This window comes from Podarcis pityusensis, assembly GCF_964106645.2.
Source record: "Podarcis pityusensis genome assembly, chromosome: 10".
In the NCBI taxonomy this organism is placed as follows: Eukaryota; Metazoa; Chordata; class Lepidosauria; order Squamata; family Lacertidae; genus Podarcis; species Podarcis pityusensis.
The window spans coordinates 8,088,502-8,108,283 of NC_138035.1; the positions used below are offsets into that span (position 1 = coordinate 8,088,502).

General features: G+C 42.9%; 1 protein-coding gene across 1 annotated transcript in view; it reads right to left on the reverse strand.

Annotated features, from left to right (window-relative positions):
• Positions 1-14,046, reverse strand: part of EXOC4 (exocyst complex component 4) — a 349,341-nt gene extending 335,295 nt beyond the window's left edge. The window contains exon 1 of the mRNA XM_081022722.1: positions 13,913-14,046. Coding sequence (XP_080878848.1) covers positions 13,913-13,998 — 86 coding nt within the window. The 5' untranslated portion in view covers positions 13,999-14,046. The remainder of the gene's footprint in view (positions 1-13,912) is intronic.
• Between the last annotated feature and the right edge of the window lie 5,736 nt (positions 14,047-19,782).

Here is a 19,782-nt window from a genome sequence, read left to right on the forward strand (position 1 = left end):
TAAAATATGCACCTGGGGAACCAGCCATTTGCTGGAAGGTATATCAGTTTGTACCTGTTAATAGAGATGGACTGTGGGAACGAGGGATATCAACAACAAGAACTGACAAGTGCCCAGACACAACTAAAATCCTTCCCTCAGTGGAATTTGTGATACAGCTCTAATTCTCAGAAAGGAGAATGTGTTGTCAACTGTTATCACACTGCCAAACTAGGAAGCTCTCAGTTCTTTGCATCAGGCTCAATGGGACAAGATGATTCGCCAGTAGAGATGGACTTGAATTTTTAATTCTATTATAAGACACTAACTATGCTTGTTTGCTGCTCTGAGCAAAGCAAACCCAGCTTAACCAAAGCCTCAACAAGGTACCTCAGGAAAACCTCACTTCCTTCAGCCTCAGCTTCCAACCTACCCTTACCCCAACAATATTAGAATGATAAGACATGACTGTTGCCCGAATTAAGATGAGGTGCACAGAACACTTGAATTGTAGAACACTTGAATTGTATGACAGTGGTTCCTCCAGTTACAAACTTAATCCGTTCCAGAGGTCCGTTTGTAACCCGAAACTGCTCATAACATGAGGCGCCCTTTCACCAATGGCGCCTCCTGCTGCCGCGCTGTCAGTGCGTGACTTCCACTCACAAAGTTCGCAACAAGGGGCATCTACTTCCAGGTTTGCGGAGCTCGTAACCCACAGCGTTCGCAAGAAGGACGGTACGTAACACGAGGTTCCACTGTATTGCTCTTCTAAAACCGAACTACTAAGCATTTGCATAGTACATTCACAAGCATTCTCTCCCCATTCCTTACAAAGGCAGGCCAGATTTTTTTGGGGGGGGGGAGGGGAGAGGTGCTGGTGATGAGAAATAGGAGCTCACCATAAGGCCACCACATGAATTCATGGTTGACATATCTGAGCCACAGATTGCTTAGCTTGAATCTTTAACCATACTGCCACACCACACCGAGCACAAACAGGCAAGCCAAAGAGTGAGTTAACAATGTGCTTTTGGAGCAGCATGGGACTCTTAATCTCAGGTTTGAGGTTTCAAGCCCCACATTGGTCAAAAAATTCCTAAATTGCAGGGGGATGTACTAGATGATCTTGGACTAGAAGAGAGCTTGTGCCTTATCGAAACATATTTAATTCAACTGCCTTACTGGTACCTCTTAGCAAATGTTCCTGGTAGTTTGAAATCACTGGGCCATTTCAGACGTCATGCTAGACCAAACCAAGGCTAAGTATGAACAGGTGAGCACTCACGCGGGGCGGGGGGGGGGGGAACATGGCTGCCTTATTCTTCTGCTCCTGCTGCCGACACCAAGAGCTAAGTCATAGTGTATGTAGCTTGTGTTAGGTCCCAACCTGGATGCATGGTTTTGTCAGTATCTTCAGCTCACAGGCAGAGGTACCTGGCCTCCCCCGAGGCAATTGAGCGAGATACTGTTGTTTACCGTCCGTCTGCGACCCCCGGCAGGCTAGGTAAACAAACCCGGCGATTCTCCTCAAACGTGAGAAGAACACACCCTCTGCTTATCTGCGTCTCTCTCCCTCCCTGCATTCTCCCAGGGAGGAGAAATGAGACAGACAGGAGTCCTTTCTACATGTTTTATTCCTGTCACTCAACAGTACATAGAAATGTGACTGTTCCCTTCAGACTCCATCAGAAGAGTCACAACTCCTCCCCTGTACTTCCAGCACAGGTCAGATGACACACTGAGCTAACATCCGGTGCTCAGTACAGAGAATAGGCTCCACCTTTTCTCCAACAGTACATCTGCACTGTTTTGCATTCCAGCCATCTGGAGCTGGCTTTTGCCTTGGTGCTTTTTCCCAACATCCTCCCCCAAAAGCATCAATGGGCAAAAATGATCCAGAGAAGAGAACAAACAGTTGTTATACATATAACAGTCCCCTGTTGTTTCAGTTCCACCCTTGGAACTCCCCACCACTGGTTTCACCAGTGTACCTCTCTGGTTGTTTGGCTTCCAAGGAATGAGTGCTTCTGCATTACCTTGGCTAGCTACCCTCTGTTGTGTCTTTGTCTCTGACTTAGACACTGCTTTAACCTGCTTTGAGTTGTTAACAATAGCAACACATGCAACAGCTAAGTTAGCAAACTCTTTTGAGTACCTCTTTGGTGGTACACCCTTTGTAACTCTCTCAGACCTGCGTATGAGGTTCTGATCCTCTGTGCTCACTGGTTCAACCTTTGGACTCTGTTGAGAACCAGTAGCAATCAGTGGTTCTTCCTTCATCTGTGAAGGTCTATCCATTGTGTGAGATTTTCTCTCAATGACTGTTACAACTGAACTCTCTGAGCTATCACTGTCATCGTCAGTACCACTGTAATCTGTGACATCAGAAAAATCATCATCATCATCTGAATCGTTTCCTGTGGGAAATGTCTGTACTATCCGCTCTTGCTTTGGAGCACTCTCTAGGAACTTTGTGAGAATCACCTGACCAGATTCAGACAAAATTACTCTGTAGAGACCCTTTTCATAACCCACAAAAATGCCTCTGGCATTCTTTACTCCACCTGGAGCTTCTGTTCTCACATGAGACCCGAAAACCTTAAAATAGGCAACAGAAGGTTTTCTATTGAACAGCTTCTCAAAAGGAGAACATCCCAACTCTGTTGAGACTTTTCTCAACCACACATGAAGATAGGACGCTAGCGATTCGGCCCAATATTCATGTGGCAAATGTGAACTCAGCAATTGCGCATTCATCCCCTTTTGCAATTCTTTGTTCACTCTAACACAGACCCCCCTGTTCCACGCTTCTTGCGAAACTGCAACTTTGTGGTCTATCCCTTTTCCATCCAGGAACTTCTGAAACTTCTGTAACAGAAAAATTTGCTTCTCATCTGTGAAAAGACAATCAATGTTAGCATCATGCATATTTTTAACCTTGTCACAAAACTCCTGAAACTTTTCTAAAGTTTCTTGCGGTTTCTCCATCATATAAACCCAAGAATAATTAGTGAAACAATCCACACACAAAAGGTAATACTTTGCACTGCCTCTAGATGGTTCTAGAGGACCAATCACATCAGCATACACCCGCTGAAATGCTCTGTCGACCTTCTTGGTCTTGGTCACCTTCCTGGTGCTCATACTGGTCACACCTGCAAGAGAGATTTCGTTAGAAACAGAAGAATTACATTTCATGTAATCACTTTGATCAAAAGTCAACAAATACAGTCCATCTTTCTCTTTGGCAGTAAGAAACAGTTCTCCATCTTTGTAGATCTTGCAGCTTTTAGCATCATAGGACAGTTTCAGTCCTTTCTTTGCAATCTGCGACACACTCAGCAGATTAAATCTCAGTTCTGGAACCAGGTAAACATCACTTATAGTCAAGTTCAGACTCTCAAGATACACAGTCCCAATTCCAGTCGCTTCCAACTCCTGACCGTTGGGCTGTTTCACAGTGAAGCTTTGCTTCCTCAACGTCGAAAATAGTCCTCTGTGCGGGCACAAATGTTTTGTACAGCCCGTGTCGATTATGAACGAGTTCCCAACATCTGGCGTGGTTCCTTTCGCCATCATAGCCTTTGCAGGTTTCACCTTGCACTTGGTATGGCTTTTGCCTGATGCCTCAGGCTTCGTAGAGCTGCTCTTTGCTCCTTTTGACTGGCGCGGCTTCTTACAGTTTCGCTGTAGATGCCCAGTCTGTCCACAATTGTAGCATCGGACAGCACTCAATGCTACACCATGCTCTCCAGTAGCATCATCAGTGGGGAGATTTGAACTCCGTTCCTCCCTCCCCCTGTCAGGAACACCCATTGCACCTTGTTCAGGAACACCAACAGTTCCAACAACCACAGTTCCTGCACTCTCCCCTCTGGGGTCAAAGCTCTCCTCAGCTTTCGATGAGCTCTTAGGAACTTGGCCAGCATCATCTTGGCTCACCCCTTCTGGGGTAGTTATCCATCCAGACCCTGATGAATAACTGTCTCTGGTCAGGGGAGATGATTTAGGCAAGTCTCCCCCCTTCTTGGCATCCATTTTGAAGCCAAGCCTCTCTCACTTTCAAACAAGCTGTAAAATCCAACAGTTGTTTTTTCCTTTCTCACGCAGCAAACTGCAAGTTGTTTATGCTCTTTTGCACCTGGCAGCTAAACTCTGGCTGCTATGAAAAGTCCCTTTCAAGGGCACGTAAACCTTGTAGCCAAAACATTCTCTGATTTTGTTTCGCTTTCCCAGGCTCACAGTCCAGCCCCTTTGCCAGTAACTTTCCAACTTTCCGTTACTTAGCAACAATGCATTTCAATAGGACTTCTTATCTTAACCACAAGAATTTGTGGAATGCAGGCCTCTTCTCCCGGAGCTGTATTTTTCCAAAACGCAGCTCCCCGTGAACCAGTGAATTAATCCAACTGCGTTCACACTTTTAGCCCGAAATGCAGCAGCATACCTTGAAGTTTGTTGCTCTGGAAAACACCTCTTCTTTCCACCAGCCGTCTGTTGAGCCTCTGGCTTCTTTCAGACGCTTGCCTTCTCCCTTGGAGCAGAGGAGGACAATCCACCAGCCTCTCATGCAGAGGTCCGATGGATCGAAACCAGCCTCTGCTACCATATGTCAGTATCTTCAGCTCACAGGCAGAGGTACCTGGCCTCCCCCGAGGCAATTGAGCGAGATACTGTTGTTTACCGTCCGTCTGCGACCCCCGGCAGGCTAGGTAAACAAACCCGGCGATTCTCCTCAAACGTGAGAAGAACACACCCTCTGCTTATCTGCGTCTCTCTCCCTCCCTGCATTCTCCCAGGGAGGAGAAATGAGACAGACAGGAGTCCTTTCTACATGTTTTATTCCTGTCACTCAACAGTACATAGAAATGTGACTGTTCCCTTCAGACTCCATCAGAAGAGTCACAACTCCTCCCCTGTACTTCCAGCACAGGTCAGATGACACACTGAGCTAACATCCGGTGCTCAGTACAGAGAATAGGCTCCACCTTTTCTCCAACAGTACATCTGCACTGTTTTGCATTCCAGCCATCTGGAGCTGGCTTTTGCCTTGGTGCTTTTTCCCAACAGGTTTATCTCCCACAGACTAACCTCAAGTGGTAACTGGTAAGCCAAGAACAAGCCTGGGTTATGGCTCATGCTTTTTCTAGAGCAAGACAAACTATCAGCCCAGCTTCAGATGCAACAGTAAGCCAAACTATGGCTTAGCGTGGGGTAGTGAGGTGGCAGCAGAAATGAAGGAGGAACGAAGAAGCTGCAATTTTTCCTGTGCATCCCTGCATACTCATTCATTCATGCTCAGCCATGGTTTAGCCTTGTGAACTGGGCCTCTACTACTTTCACGATCCTATAAGAACATCCATCAGTATATGTAAGTTATGACTACCTTCTCCTTCAGTATTTACAAATATATATAAACTCACTCATTACTTAATAGTAAGTCCAGATTAGTTCAACAGGATTTGCTCTCAAGTTAAGTTCGCATTTCAGTATTAGTGGATACCTTTCTATACTATTTCCCTATTTCCTTTCTGAAATTCGAACTTTATTAAAACCAGATAATCCTTCCTAACATTCAGAGTGTGTCCCAATGACAAAAACAGTCTCATTACGTAACAACCAAACTTTGTTTTCCCAATTAAAGAAGGCCTTTAAGACAGAAGGGTTGTCATTTTTAACGAAATCCTTACAAGTCCAGCATTATGCAAGTTTACTCAGAAGTCCCACTGTGTTCAGTGAGGCTTACTTCCAAGTAAGCATGAATAGGACTGCAGCCTGAACTAGATAACAAAAATCCTAACAATAAATAAAGGCAGATACATTCACCAATTAAAAAAATTCTGACAAGCTCTCACCAAGACATAGCATTTGCTAAATGCCAGACAGCTTGTTTCAGAATACAAAAGCCGTTCCAACCAAGTAGGGGCAAAACAAAAGGTTAGGAGGAGGAGGATGGGAGAGAAAGAAATCAATAGAAGCACATAAACATATCCCTCTAGAAGACAATATTGTCTAGTTTGTCCTTCACCAGTTGGCTGGATTTCTCCACCCAGTACACTACATTTTAAAGATACAAATACAGATCGAGTTGCATCTCAAACACTCCGTCCACCGAGAGGTTTTTAGACAGCAGCTACAATTACAGCCTTTAGAATTTTTACATCCATTAGGTAGTTGTCAACCATGCCTTTAAAACTATACCCAGCACAATTTTATTTCACCGTAAATTGGTGCATTAAAAAACTCTGAAGAAATGTTGATACTTTAACAGATACCTAAGAAATGGTCAATGGGTTATTCACTAGCACATTACAACTGAGGAGATAAACTAGAAAAGGAAAGTAGTCCATAAACATTGCAAAGCAAAAGATGCATTTTTTTTTCTAATTCATGGCAACACTTTAAAGACAGGAGGTCTATGATTTTCTATTTCCCCATACATTAGTTTTGCAAGTGACACAGAAAGAGGGATCTAGACAGCTAGGCAAAATAAAGGCACTAGACCCATGGCAGCCTCAGGCAGCCTTCCTATCAAACCCTCTGTGCCTGCTGAAGGACTGGGCAAAGAGAAATAATCTTTCTTCTCTGCAGAAAGATGGGGTGAGGGGGGACACCTGTTTCAGTTCTTATCCAAAGCTGACTCTGGGTGAGAAGAGACACACCTCTTTCCTGAGCCTTTCTTGCTTACCAGAGTGTTAAACCATCTCAATGCAATTAGGATGGCAAGATGTTTAAATAGTATAGCATCCACTAAGAGTGACATGAAGAGGCTTATGAGGTGGGTATGTCCTCTGGTGTTGCTCGTTTGGTCAGAAATCATTGTCCATATTAACGTCGATATTTGTGGATTCTTGTGATGAGGGGACTAACGGATGGACAACAAAAATGGATCCTGCAAGTTTTTATTGCTGCAAAGAGATCTATATATACTTCAGGGTTGCAAAGACAAACACTCACTATCCATTCCTCAATAGTCTGAAGATTTTACCTGATTTTATTTGAATGCATATTATAATTGTCAATTTCCTATTTGGACTTATGGAGAGGTTACGGTAATATATATGTTTACATTAGGATTGATGGATTATTTATCTTTTTGATGGATTATTCATATTGTTAAAGTGATCTGACTTTCTTTCTCTCCCTTACTTCTGTCACATTTGCTATTTTTTTAAGAGTAGCATGACTATATCCTCCTTGGGACAAGTGGCACATCTGTAAGAATCTCTGTTTATTCAGAAGTTCTGTCCACTAAAAAAGGGCCTGCACTATCTGAAATAATTTAAAGCAGGGGAGGTTAAACATTAGTCTTGGGAGCTGAGCTGATCCCCCCAAGCATTTTTTTCTGTCCTGCTCAGATCCCACCAATTTTGGTAGTAGCAGCAATAAATAAATAATATGTACACCTCTCTGCCAGCCCAGCACCCCAGTAGGGATACAGATCAAGTTGATTATTTAATTAGTGGAGTGGGGCAATAACCCCCTTCCCAACTGATCAGTACAGGTCAGCTGTGGGAGGTGAAGTGCTGCTGTGAGTGCCTGTGTGCACAAAAGATTATGGATTGGAATGAGGTCCCAGGGGGGCTGGAGATGGATGCATGTAGCCCTTGGACCAAAAAGCAGGAGACACTTCTGACTTAAAAGTCTCAGCCGTGGAAAATATCCCATTATGGTTTCCAAAAAAAGTCATTAGTTGTTTTCCTGAATTAAATGCTAGGCAATAAAGTCAAAGGTAATGGGCCTATTTGAAGAAGCAGTGGCATCATTCATTCATTCGTTTAGCTACTAGCTATTTCTATACCGCCATATCATAAAATACTAGGGTGGAGTGTAACAATAAAAACACCATTAAAAATAATGCAAATACTAATTAAAGTGACTGATTAATCAATAAATTAAATATTAAACAACTGCAAAGGCCTGCTGGCATAAAAAGGTCAAGAGACGCCTGAAAGTCAAAAGTCAGGATATGTGCTGAATCTCTGCTGGAACAGTGTTCCACACCAAATGCCTACCTTCTAGTTGAGATCAGTCAAGCCTCTATAACACTGATGACAACTAATAGTGCTCCTCCGGATGATCTCTGCGATCAAGGTGGGATATAAGGGCTCAGGGGACATAAGGTACCCTGGATCCAAGTTGTTCAAGACTGTGTATATCAACATAAGAAGCTTGATCCTGATGCAGTAGCATATGGGCAGCCAGTGCAGATGTTTTAGACCAGAGGTGTTGTATGTTGCTTGGCTGGTTGCCTCATCAGCAGTCTAGCCACATCTAGGAATCCAATTTGCAGTAAATTTTAGCAAAAGATATGTCATCCTCAAGCCTCCAGAGTATGTTTGATTTCACTGTGGCCCTCAGCGGCAAATAAATTCATTCAACTCCACCAGAAATCCAATCATGATTGAGAACACCCTTTTTTCAGAATTTCATAATAGGAAGGAAAAAATGGCGCCTATTCAGAACAGTCTTTCTTTTCTTTTTTAAAACCCAAGCTCCTGCTAAAAGAGCATCCACTTTAATTTCCTTTGTGCCATTTACTTTTTGCAGTCAGCTTGGACAATAAAATTAATAGGTCACCTTTCATTTCCAGTCAGTTTTACTTTCAAAACCTCATATTGTACCTCAGCACCGCAATGCCTTGATAGCAAACACGGCAGGAGCAAGCTTCCAGTGCCCACACAAGAACTATTTCAATCGATTTCTTTTGTATCCTAAATGTCAGAACTCATGAGATCAGTTTTCATTAACAGCTCTGTTGTATAATCTTCTAACTTACATTTTCAACCTAAGCTACAGAAATGAACAACCTTAGATTAGGTCTCTCAACCCCACATTCAATATATGGAAAGGGGAAGGCAAAAATGCAAGGTAATTTATCCATTTATGCAGTTCACAAATCGCCATCTGACCATTACTGTAAGAATAAAACAAGGTAACTGCAAGCAGCACCCTGGTCTCCTTGGAAAAAAGGGCTTGTGTAAAAGTAATAAATAAATGTGAGCTCTGGCCCTCATGCAGTCCTTCTTTAAAACACAATATGGTTAAATACAACTTAAATAATAATATCAAGTGATGAACGGCAAAGTTATTTGTATCACTTGATAAGATAATAATAATAATAATAATAATAATAATAATTGTATGGTCTCACTGATTAAAGGTAGTTCAGGTGAGATCATCTTGGGGAGGCACAGGAATATATCCAACTCTGCAGCTCCGTTTACACAACAGACTTCCAAGTGCGCACAATGGAGCTTCCTTTTTCTGTCCTGCTCTTCCAGATCCACACCTACCCTATAAAAAAGCTCCAGAGAGTGGGAGACCCTTTTAACTCTCTGGGATATGGTTTTGGAGGCGTTGTGGGGGAGGGGGACCCAATCCACATCAGTTTAAGGTTCCCACTTTACTGCATTCCAAAATTAAACGGAGTGAAACTTCACAAGTGCAAAAAAAAGAAAGATGTTACACCAATCCATTCACATTCATAAATAATCCATAAATATAGGCTGACACATGAGTTTATACCAACCAAGTGTGTGATCATAAGTGCCATACCATCTACCCGTATTTTAGAAAGGAATGTGAACAAAACAGCAACACGGTGCAGATGGAAAGTTAAAAAGGTAAAGGTAAAGAACCCCTGACAGTTAAGTCCAGCCGCAAACAACTCTGGGGTTGCGGCGCTCATCTCGCTTTACTGGCCGAGGGAGCCAACGTTTGTCCACAGACAGTTTTTTCGGGTCATGTGGCCAGCGTGACTAAGCCGCTTCTGGCGAACCAGAGCAGCACACAGAAACGCCGTTCATCTTCCCACCGGAGCGGTACCTATTTATCTACTTGCACTTTGACATGCTTTCGAACTGCTAGGTTGGCCGGTGCTAGAACGGAGCAACGGGAGCTCACCCCGTCGCAGGGATTCGAACCACCGACCTTCCGATCGGCAAGCCCTAGGCTCAGTGGTTTAGACCACAGCACCACCCGCGTCCCCTCAGATGGAAAGTTACAATACTCCAAAAGTGGGCAGGGACAACAAATTGGAACACTACCAAAAAATGAAATTGAGGAAAGGTTGATTTCAGAAAGCAACAATGTGGGACGGCTCTATCCAACCTACTCACAAGACGTAGGCAGCACAGATTAAATCAACTAATATCAGCTTCCCTCAAAGAGGACCATTTTATCCCATCAATAACTGTATTGGATATGAAATTGTTTTTATATATATGAAATTGTTTTATATATGTTTTTATTGTTGATGGTTTTATTAAATTGCTTCAGGATATTTCATAATGATTCATAAATGTAATTGAGGGTGGGATTCAACAGTGCAAGCATTTCTGCTTGCCAGATGGAATGAAATCTTCTCTTCTTCTCCTACACTCTGTCCTGGGGGTTCTCCTGACCCCCTCCCCTGAGTCAATTTGTAGGAGGAGTGCACAGGAAGAGAAAAGCGGAAAATGGCCAGTTACGTTTGTGGTACTTGTTGGACTGGCTGCCGCTAGCACACCTATTTAGTTGAATCTGGACCTAAAGAAATAGATAAAAGAAAGCCCTGCAGACCCATATACAGATATGACCAGAAGATGTGAGAAGACTCATTTCATTTCTAAAATGCATGAATGCAAGTCTTACCTCTGCCTTTCTACATCACTAACTAATACCCCCTCTCAATATAATCTCAGCCTACTCAATGGCATTCTTGTTACTACTTCACATTCTCCACAGCATTGGAGTCTCTCAAATTAAAAGTCCCTGGGAGAAGCTGAGGCCCTTTCTAACCAGTCCTTTAAATTTTTTATTTTACCTCTGCAGATGTAAAGCCAATCTGATTTTGATTCAGAACATTCACTTCTACACAAACAGTCTCAGCCAAGGAGGGATGCTAACACAGCTCCTACTTTTCCAGGTACTTATCTGTACAATTGGAGTGTTTGATGCAGTTGCATCTAACACCATTTCCCCTTAATCCAACACAGAAGAGTCAACATGTGTCCTGCTGCACCTAGACAGAGTATTAGACAAGCCTGGAGACACCCAAGTTCAAATATACAGTCAGTTATGAAGCTTACTGGGTGACCTTGGGACAGATGCTCTCTCTTTCAGACCACAGGGTTGTTGTAAAGATGAACTGGAGGGAAGAGGATCATGAACACTGCCTTATTCTTCCTGGACTCATAGAACTATAGAGTTGGAAGGTACCCCAAGGGTCATCTAGTCCAACCCCCTGCAATGCAGGAAGTCCAACCCCTCTGAAATGAACTCCTAGTCTAGGCATTAATATTACACTTTCCTGTGGCTATAAGGCTTCACTTCCACCAATTCAAGCGGAAATACTCCTAGAACAGAGTGGAGAACTGCACCACCCTTTTTTTGAGCCCCCCCCCTCCAAAAAAACCTAGGTAGAGCTGCTCAAGTGGCCAACTGTTGGGCAGGGTACCTGATCAATGGTAGGAACATCTCCCACCAATTCCCACCAACCCTAGCTAGCAAGACAAATGGTCAGGAACAAAGGGGAATTGTAGTCAAGCAACTTCTGGACCAATGCTGGATAAGGGCCCAGAATTTCTTAGGTTCAATCCTTGGCATCTCCAGGTAGGGCCAGGTAAGACTCCGTCTGAAAGCCTAGAGAGCCACTGCCAAACAGTGTAAACAAGATGAACTGCTGGTCTCGGCACAGGGCCTATGTTCCTAAAACCCATGTTAAATCACATCATATCAAACATGACTTATATTTGCTTACTGTATTTTTTGCACCATAACACTCACTTTTTTCCTCCTAGAAAGTAAGGGGAAATGTCTGTGCATGTTATGGAGGAAATGCCGTAGGCATGCCTACGGATTTTCCTCCTCTAAAACCTACATGCGTATTATGGTCGGGTGCGTGTTATAGAGCGAAAAATACGGTAGTTGTTTTACTTGGAGAAGGGGCGGTAGCTCAATGCCCTTACATTGAAATACTTTATTGTCACTTGTACAAGTTGTATACACTGAGATTACATGTGGGAGGATCCCAGTTCAATCCCCAATGGTGTCTCCAGGTAGGGCTGAGAATGTCTTCTGCCTGAAAGAATGAGGAGCCGCTGCCAGTCAGTGCAGACAATATTGAGCAAGATGGACCAATGGCCTGATTCTGTATTAGGCAGCTTCCCACCCCACCTGTCACTGCACAGTGAAGGGCCTTCTCAATGTCTGCTGCCACATGTTGGAACTCCCTCCCTATAGAAGCCACACTGGCTCTTTCCTTGTTATCGTTCCACTGGCAGGTTAAGATCTTGTTTCAATGGAATTTTGAAAACTGACTGCTTTTAATGAAGGAGTTGGTGTGGCGCAGTTTCTATTGTAATTATCTGTATTGTTTTAATGGGTTTTACATAGATAAATAAGTTTAAATTCTAGCCATGTTTAATTGTTTTTAATTATTGTTTCCTCAGGTTTTAAGCAGTTCTTATTTTTATCTGAAAGTCGCCTTGAGTCCCTATCAGGGGAAAAGGTGGAGTATAAATAAATACAGTGAAACCTCGGTTGTCAAACGCTTCGGAAGTCAAACATTTGAGCTTTCAAACACAGACAACTCAGAAGTGAATGCTTCTGTTTTCGAATGCGCTTTGGAAGTCGAACGGCTTCTGAGGTGCGTTTCTCCATTTTTTCAATGGCAATTGCGCCTCGGTTGTTGAACTTTTTGGAAGTCGAACGGGCTTCCAGAACAGATTACATTCGACAACCAAGATTCCACTGTATGTAACAACAGCAACCACCACCAACCAGGTTGTCACATTTGGGAGAAGGTAACACAAATATACTCAATCATATATACTCAAATATACACAAATATACTCATCAAACCAGGTTTCAGTGACAGCAGCCAGACCCAGGTATCTCTAGAGCATAGATGTCACGTTTCCCATTTTTTAAGGGAAATTCCCTTATTCCAAATAGGATTCCTGGCAAGAAAAGGGGAAAGTTGACAGCTATGCTCTAGAGCAGAGTTAAAGGGGGAGAACCCCAATATAGCAAGGGATTCCAGGGATCATTGTGTCTCTGGGACTGACACCCTCCATCACAGACAGTTCCTCACATACCTACACTCTCTTGCACATACACACACTCCCTCAAACTCTCCCTCTCTCTCTCTCACACACACACACCTCTCCCCTCCTCGTTCTCACAATCTCTCTCCCCCCCCCCACATACATACACACAAACAAACAAACAAACAAACAAACACACTCACACCTTCTCTCTCTCCCTCTCCCTCTCTCTTGACCAGGCATAGGCAAACTTGGCCCGCCAGATGTTTTTTGAGACTACAATTCCCATCATCCCTGACCACTGGTCCTGTTAGCTAGGGATGATGGGAGTTGTAGTCTCAAAACATCTGGCGGGCCAAGTTTGCCTATGCCTGCTCTTCATACACACACACACACACACACACACACACAAACTTTCTGTCACACTTACAGACATTAATCCCTCACAAACTCTCTCTCTCTCTCACACACACACACACACACACACACTCCCTCTGAGACACAATCTCCGACACACAGGCACATTCTCCCACAAACACACACACTATCACACATACGCGCATTAATTCCTCACAATCTCACTGTCTCTCTCAGACACACTCCTTCCTCTCAGAGGCACACACTCTCCGACCCCCATAGGTGCCAACTCCCTGGGGTGCCCGAGCACCCACGACATCCAACCATGAAGGGGCCGGGCACCCACAATTGCCGTTGCCAGGGCCCAGCTGGCTCTCCTGCCTCCGCCACGGACTCTCTCACAGTCCCCTCACAGAGCATCTCTCCCTCACGCGCAGGCCCTTGAGGGCCTTTCAGGTGCAGCCGCGAAGGTGAGGGGGCGGGGCGGCTCCCCACTCCCCGACCTCCCCTCAGGCCCTGGGGAGAGGGGCCGGCCCCGCTACCTGATGACGGAGATGAGCAGGCCGGAAGGGTCCTTGCTTTTGCTCATGCTGCTCCTGTACCGGCCAGTCGCCTCAGACGCCGCCATCTTGGGCTCAGCCTCCGACAAGGGTCGAGCCCGCCCACGCCCCCCGTGCTCCGCCTTCCAGCCAATCCGCACGCAGGCTAGCCGCCAATCGCCCTATAGCGGCCGGGGAGAGGCGGGGAGGACACCGGGCGCTGCGCGTCTTCGCGCGGTGCACTCTGGGGCTTGTAGTTGCCAGCGGCTTCTCAGGTGGAGGCTGACAGGTGGGAGAGGCGAGGGAGGCAAATGGACCAAGGATGGAGGCGGCCGCAGCGAGAGAAGCGGAATAGCAATTTTGGGTTGTTGCTTTTCACATTTGTTGCTTTTTTATTTAGTATGATGATAAATTCACAAAACACCTTGCGGTAAGATGGAAAAGAAGAAACTCCTTGTAGTCGTAACAAGAAAAAGGCAACACGCAATTAACCTTATTAATAATATTACATTTTTATTAATTTTAGGCAGCTGCCTTCATTGTACCTTTCCTGATGCTTGCTAAAAAACTATTCTGTTTAGGCAAGCCTACACAAACATGTGATTTTATTAGGAATATTTGTTTTTAAACTACTGATTTTGTTTACAGTTTGATAACGTTATTACATCTACCATTTTTAATTGTTTTATCAGTTGTTATTATTTGTAGTAGTAGTAGATATTATATATATATATATATATATATATATATATATACCCACACCCACACACCACCTGTTTCCCTGACAGGGACTCACGGCAAGGACTCAGGCAGCTTACAGATAAAATTTGTTGTTGTTTAGTCGTTTAGTCGTGTCCGACTCTTCGTGACCCCATGGACCAGAGCACGCCAGGCACTCCTGTCTTCACAGATAAAATAGGAACAGCTAAAAACAGAGGTGGGTGGGAACAATGATTAAAAAAACAAAAAAAACAAAACAAAGAAACATTAATAGAATGAAAACTATATATTTTATTGAATACAGTACTAAGAGGCTTTTTTAATTACCACTTGAAAAAGTAGCATATAAATTTTGATGAATAGAAAATAAGACAAGATTATTGTTCAAATGGTTGTACGTAAAGAAATCTTTCAAATGTGACTGACTAGTTTCAATGTACAGCACCAAGTTCATCTTGAGAGGTGGGGCGGAGGGTAGCCTTGGTCCAGATGTTGCCAAACTACATCAGTTTTTACACCATCAGCTTTTGCGCCCTTGAACTAGGGAAGCAGCGAGTATCAAAGGATTGATGGAGGCAAAGCGGGCCAAAGCAACAAACGTGGAACTTAGCTTTGGGCAGTATATACACACATTCATGCCCCTCTTTATCATCCATTCAGGCTAGTAAGAAGCCTTATCAGAGTTCAAATCCACATTCCAGGCAGGCAAAAGCACTCAAGGAGGATGCAAAACTGGTCTGGGAAGAGGTGTAACCTGAGGAGAGGGGATGTGCTCTGAGGAAAGTCCCAAGGGCCAGACAGAGAGACCTGGAGGGCCGCATTTAGGCCCCAGGGCTGAGGTTTCCTGTCCCTGCACTACAGCATCTGACTGAGCCATATTGATCCCCTGGATTTTCTATCCATATTATTACTCCTTATGCATTAGAGACTAGTCTTGCAAAATCCATCAGGGATGCAGAAACTGAGGTGTAGTTCTTCAGATTTTACAACGATTGCGAAATCCACCAGGGATCATTTATTTATTGTATTTTTCCACCTCGCTCTTACTCAAAGGAGCTCAGGAAAGCACAAGGGATTCCCACAACGGTATTTTTTTTTTTAATATTTCTATTTATTTATTTGGATCCTTTGTTCAGGGCTCTTCAGCCAAAAGGGCTCCCAGAGTGGCTTACATAAAATCAATTAAAACAAGACAGTCCCTGCCCGCAGGCTAGCAAGATAAGCCTTTCTAAGGTAGGCTTAGCTATGAGAAAATGATAGCTATGAGAAAATGACTGGCTCCAACTCACCCTGTGAGTTCCATGGCTGAGTGGAGATTTGAACCCGGGTTTCCCTGGTCCAAGCCTGACACTCTGAGTGGTTCCCCAAGGGTTAATGGGATTGCCTAGGGGGATGCTAAGAGGCAAAGGGGCAGCAGGGGGGGTGTCTGCATTAGAAAGACTTTCAGACTTTGAAAAGCTGGTAACACTGGATGAAGTTCATCGGTTTTGCTGAATTAATTAAAATAAAGGGTTTTAATTGGATTTTAATTGGGACGCAAGCAAAGCTGTTATGAGGGGGTTTCTGATACAACAGAATACCATAAAGAAAAGAGCACAGAACGAGAAAAAGGATAAGATCTTGGAGAAAATTAAGGATTGTGAGAAAAAGTTAAGATCGAAACCGAAGTCACAGGAGATTCTGAGAGAAATTAAACTTTTTCAAGCACAATATTCCAAATTGCTAAATCAGGAAGTGGAGTGGAAAATCAAGTTAATGAAACAAAGATCATTTGAATCGGCAAATAAATGTGGGAAACTGCTAGCATGGCAGTTGAAAAAGAGACAAAAACTAAATACAGTGACTAATCTAGAGATGGAAGGGAGAAATATCCAGAATCCTGTGGAGATCAGAAAGTGTTTCCAGAGATACTTTAAGCAACTTTACACTCAAGGGCCGCAAGATGAGACAGAGATAGACCAATTTTTGGGAAGGAATGGACTACCAAAATTGTCTCAAGAGAACAGGACAATCTTGAACTACAAAATAACACAACAAGAGATTGAAGGTGCCATTCAGAATATGCAATTGGGCAAATCTCCAGGGCCAGATGGGCTTACCTCCAAATATTATAAGATACTGAAAGATTATTTGATGCAGCCGTTAATGGAGGTTTGCAATGAGATTATGGAGGGGAAGAGGGCACCGGAATCGTGGAAAGAAGCTTTCATCACATTGATACCTAAATCAGAAACTGAAAAGACACAACTTAAGAACTACCGTCCCATCTCTCTCCTGAATGTGGATTACAAAATTTTTGCTGATATTTTGGCAGGTAGACTTAAAAAAGTTTTAAAGGAAGTAATTCACAAGGACCAGGCTGGTTTTCTCCCAGGTAGACATTTGTTTGACAACACTAGAAATATTATTGATATTTTGGAACTTTTACAAACAAATATTAATACAAAAGCTGTGTTGATCTTTATAGATGCAGAGAAGGCCTTCAATAACATTTCTTGGAAGTTTATGAAGAAAAATCTTGAAGGGATGGGAGTGGGACGGGGGTTTGAAAATGGTATAGAGGCAATCTATTCAGAACAAAAAGCTAAATTGATAGTTAACAATGTGGTGACAGAAGAGTTCAAGATAGAGAAAGGAACACGACAAGGTTGCCCCATATCCCCTTTGTTATTTATTTCGGTCCTGGAGGTGCTCCTAAACATGATCAGAGGGGACCGGTTGGTTGAAGGGATTCATGTCGGAGACAAACAGTACAAATTGAAAGCTTTTGCAGATGATCTGGTTTTGACATTGCAGGAGCCAGAATCTAGTACGAAAAGAGCTTTAGAATTGATTCATGAGTTTGGTCGGATGGCAGGTTTTAAATTAAACAAGCAAAAGACAAAGGTTCTGGAAAAAAATTTGACAACTGAGGAAGCAGAAAGATTTCAGAAAGAGACAGACTTAACAGTTGTTAAGAAGGTAAAATACCTAGGGGTTAATATGACTGCTAAAAATTTGAATTTATTTAAGGACAACTATGAAAAGTGTTGGACAGAAATTAAAAAGGACTTAGAAAGTTGGTCAAGATTAAAACTTTCCTTGTTGGGCCGAATTGCTGCGATAAAGATGAATGTATTGCCAAGAATGCTGTTTTTGTTTCAGACCCTACAGATTGTGGACAGAGTGGAATGTTTTACAAAGTGGCAGAGAGATATTTCCAAATTTGTCTGGCAGGGCAAAAAGCCCCGAATAAAATTTAAAATCTTAACGGATGCAAAGGAAAGAGGGGGGTTTGCCCTGCCGGACTTAAGGTTATACTACGAAGCTGCGGCTTTCTGCTGGATGAAAGATTGGTTACTTCTAGAGAACACTGACGTCCTGGATCTGAAAGGGTTTAATAATGCCTTTGGATGGCATGCATACTTGTGGTACGACAAGGTAAAAATTCATAAGGCTTTCAAGAGCCATATTGTCAGGAAGGCCGTGTTTAATGTCTGGGTAAAATACAAAGATTTATTAGAAAATAAGACCCCAAGGTGGCTGTCACCTATGGAAGCCAAGGCCCCGAAAGGACTCAACATGGAGGCCAATTGGCCGAAATATTGGGAAATACTAGAGAAGGAAGGAGTCACTTGGAGATTGCAGAGTTTTGAGAAATTAAAGGAGAAAGTGCAAAATTGGTTACACTACGCTCAGATTAGAGAGGTCTTTAAGTTAGACAAGAAAATAGGTTTCCAGGTGGAAAAATCGAAATTAGAAACTGAACTGTTAGAACCAAAAACTAAGGTACTCTCAAAAATGTATAACTTGCTGTTGAAATGGAATACGCAGGATGAAACTGTCAAATCAGCTATGATAAAATGGGCACAGGATATTGGGTATAACATTATGTTTGCTGACTGGGAAAAGTTATGGACCACCGGCGTGAGGTTCACGGCATGTAATGCCTTGAAAGAAAATATTATGAAAATGATATACAGGTGGTACATGACCCCAGTCAAGCTGGCAAAAATATATCATTTGCCTGACAATAAATGTTGGAAATGTAAGGAAACTGAAGGAACATTCTTTCACCTCTGGTGGACGTGCCCAAGGATCAAGGCCTTCTGGGAAATGATTTACAATGAGTTAAAAAAGGTATTTAAGTATACCTTCCTTAAGAAACCAGAGGCCTTCCTTCTGGGCATTGTAGGCCAAGGGGTGTTAAAGAAAGATAAAACTTTTTTTATGTATGCAACAACAGCAGCAAGAATACTCATCGCAAAGTATTGGAAGACCCAAGATTTACCCACACTGGAAGAATGGCAGATGCAACTGATAGAATACATGGAGTTGGCTGAAATGACCGGCAGTATTCGAGACCTGGGAGAAGAGATGGTGGAAGAGGACTGGAAAAAATTTAAGGACTATCTACAAAAACATTATAAGTTGTATGAATGCTAGGAGAATGCACGATTGAAAGAAACATGGCAGCAGTAATCTTATTGTAAGACATATGAAAATAAGTGAAAAGGACGTAATTTGAAGTAACACTATTGGAGATTTATATAACAAGAATGGAAGTAAGGTAATAAATTGCTGCATGTAACGATAAGATTGAGAACGCAGGGAAGGGAGATGTGAGGAAGTCTGAAGATTATGAAACTATGATTTGTGAACAACATTTACTTTAATCTGTATCTTTTTTTTTCTTTTCTATCTTTTCTTTACTCTAACTTTATTTTATATTCTTGTATGTTATATGGTGATGGTAACTTATATGTTTGGTGTTTTTTAAAAAAATTGCAATAAATATCTTATAAAAAAAAATTAATTGGATTTTAAATAAACGTGCAATTGATTCTTACTATTTTGAATTTTATTGTGTTATTATCTTAATAGGTCATGCAAACCACTATTATGAATAATGGGGATGAGCCCAAACAAGTTTGGGAACCACTGCTCTAACCACTACACCATACTGTTTATCAGTGCATTCCCCCCCCCCCATGCTATAATACAGGCACTTTTTCTTCACCTAGTGGCCATTTGCTGTTTGCTCTGAGCAAGCAGGGAAGCGGCAAATTGCGCTCCCATTTCAGGGATGGGTCGGCCCAGGGGAAGCCAGTATGTGACTTCCTTAGCTGCCATTTGATGGAAAGGAAGCATCCATCGCAATGCCTTCCTCCTCG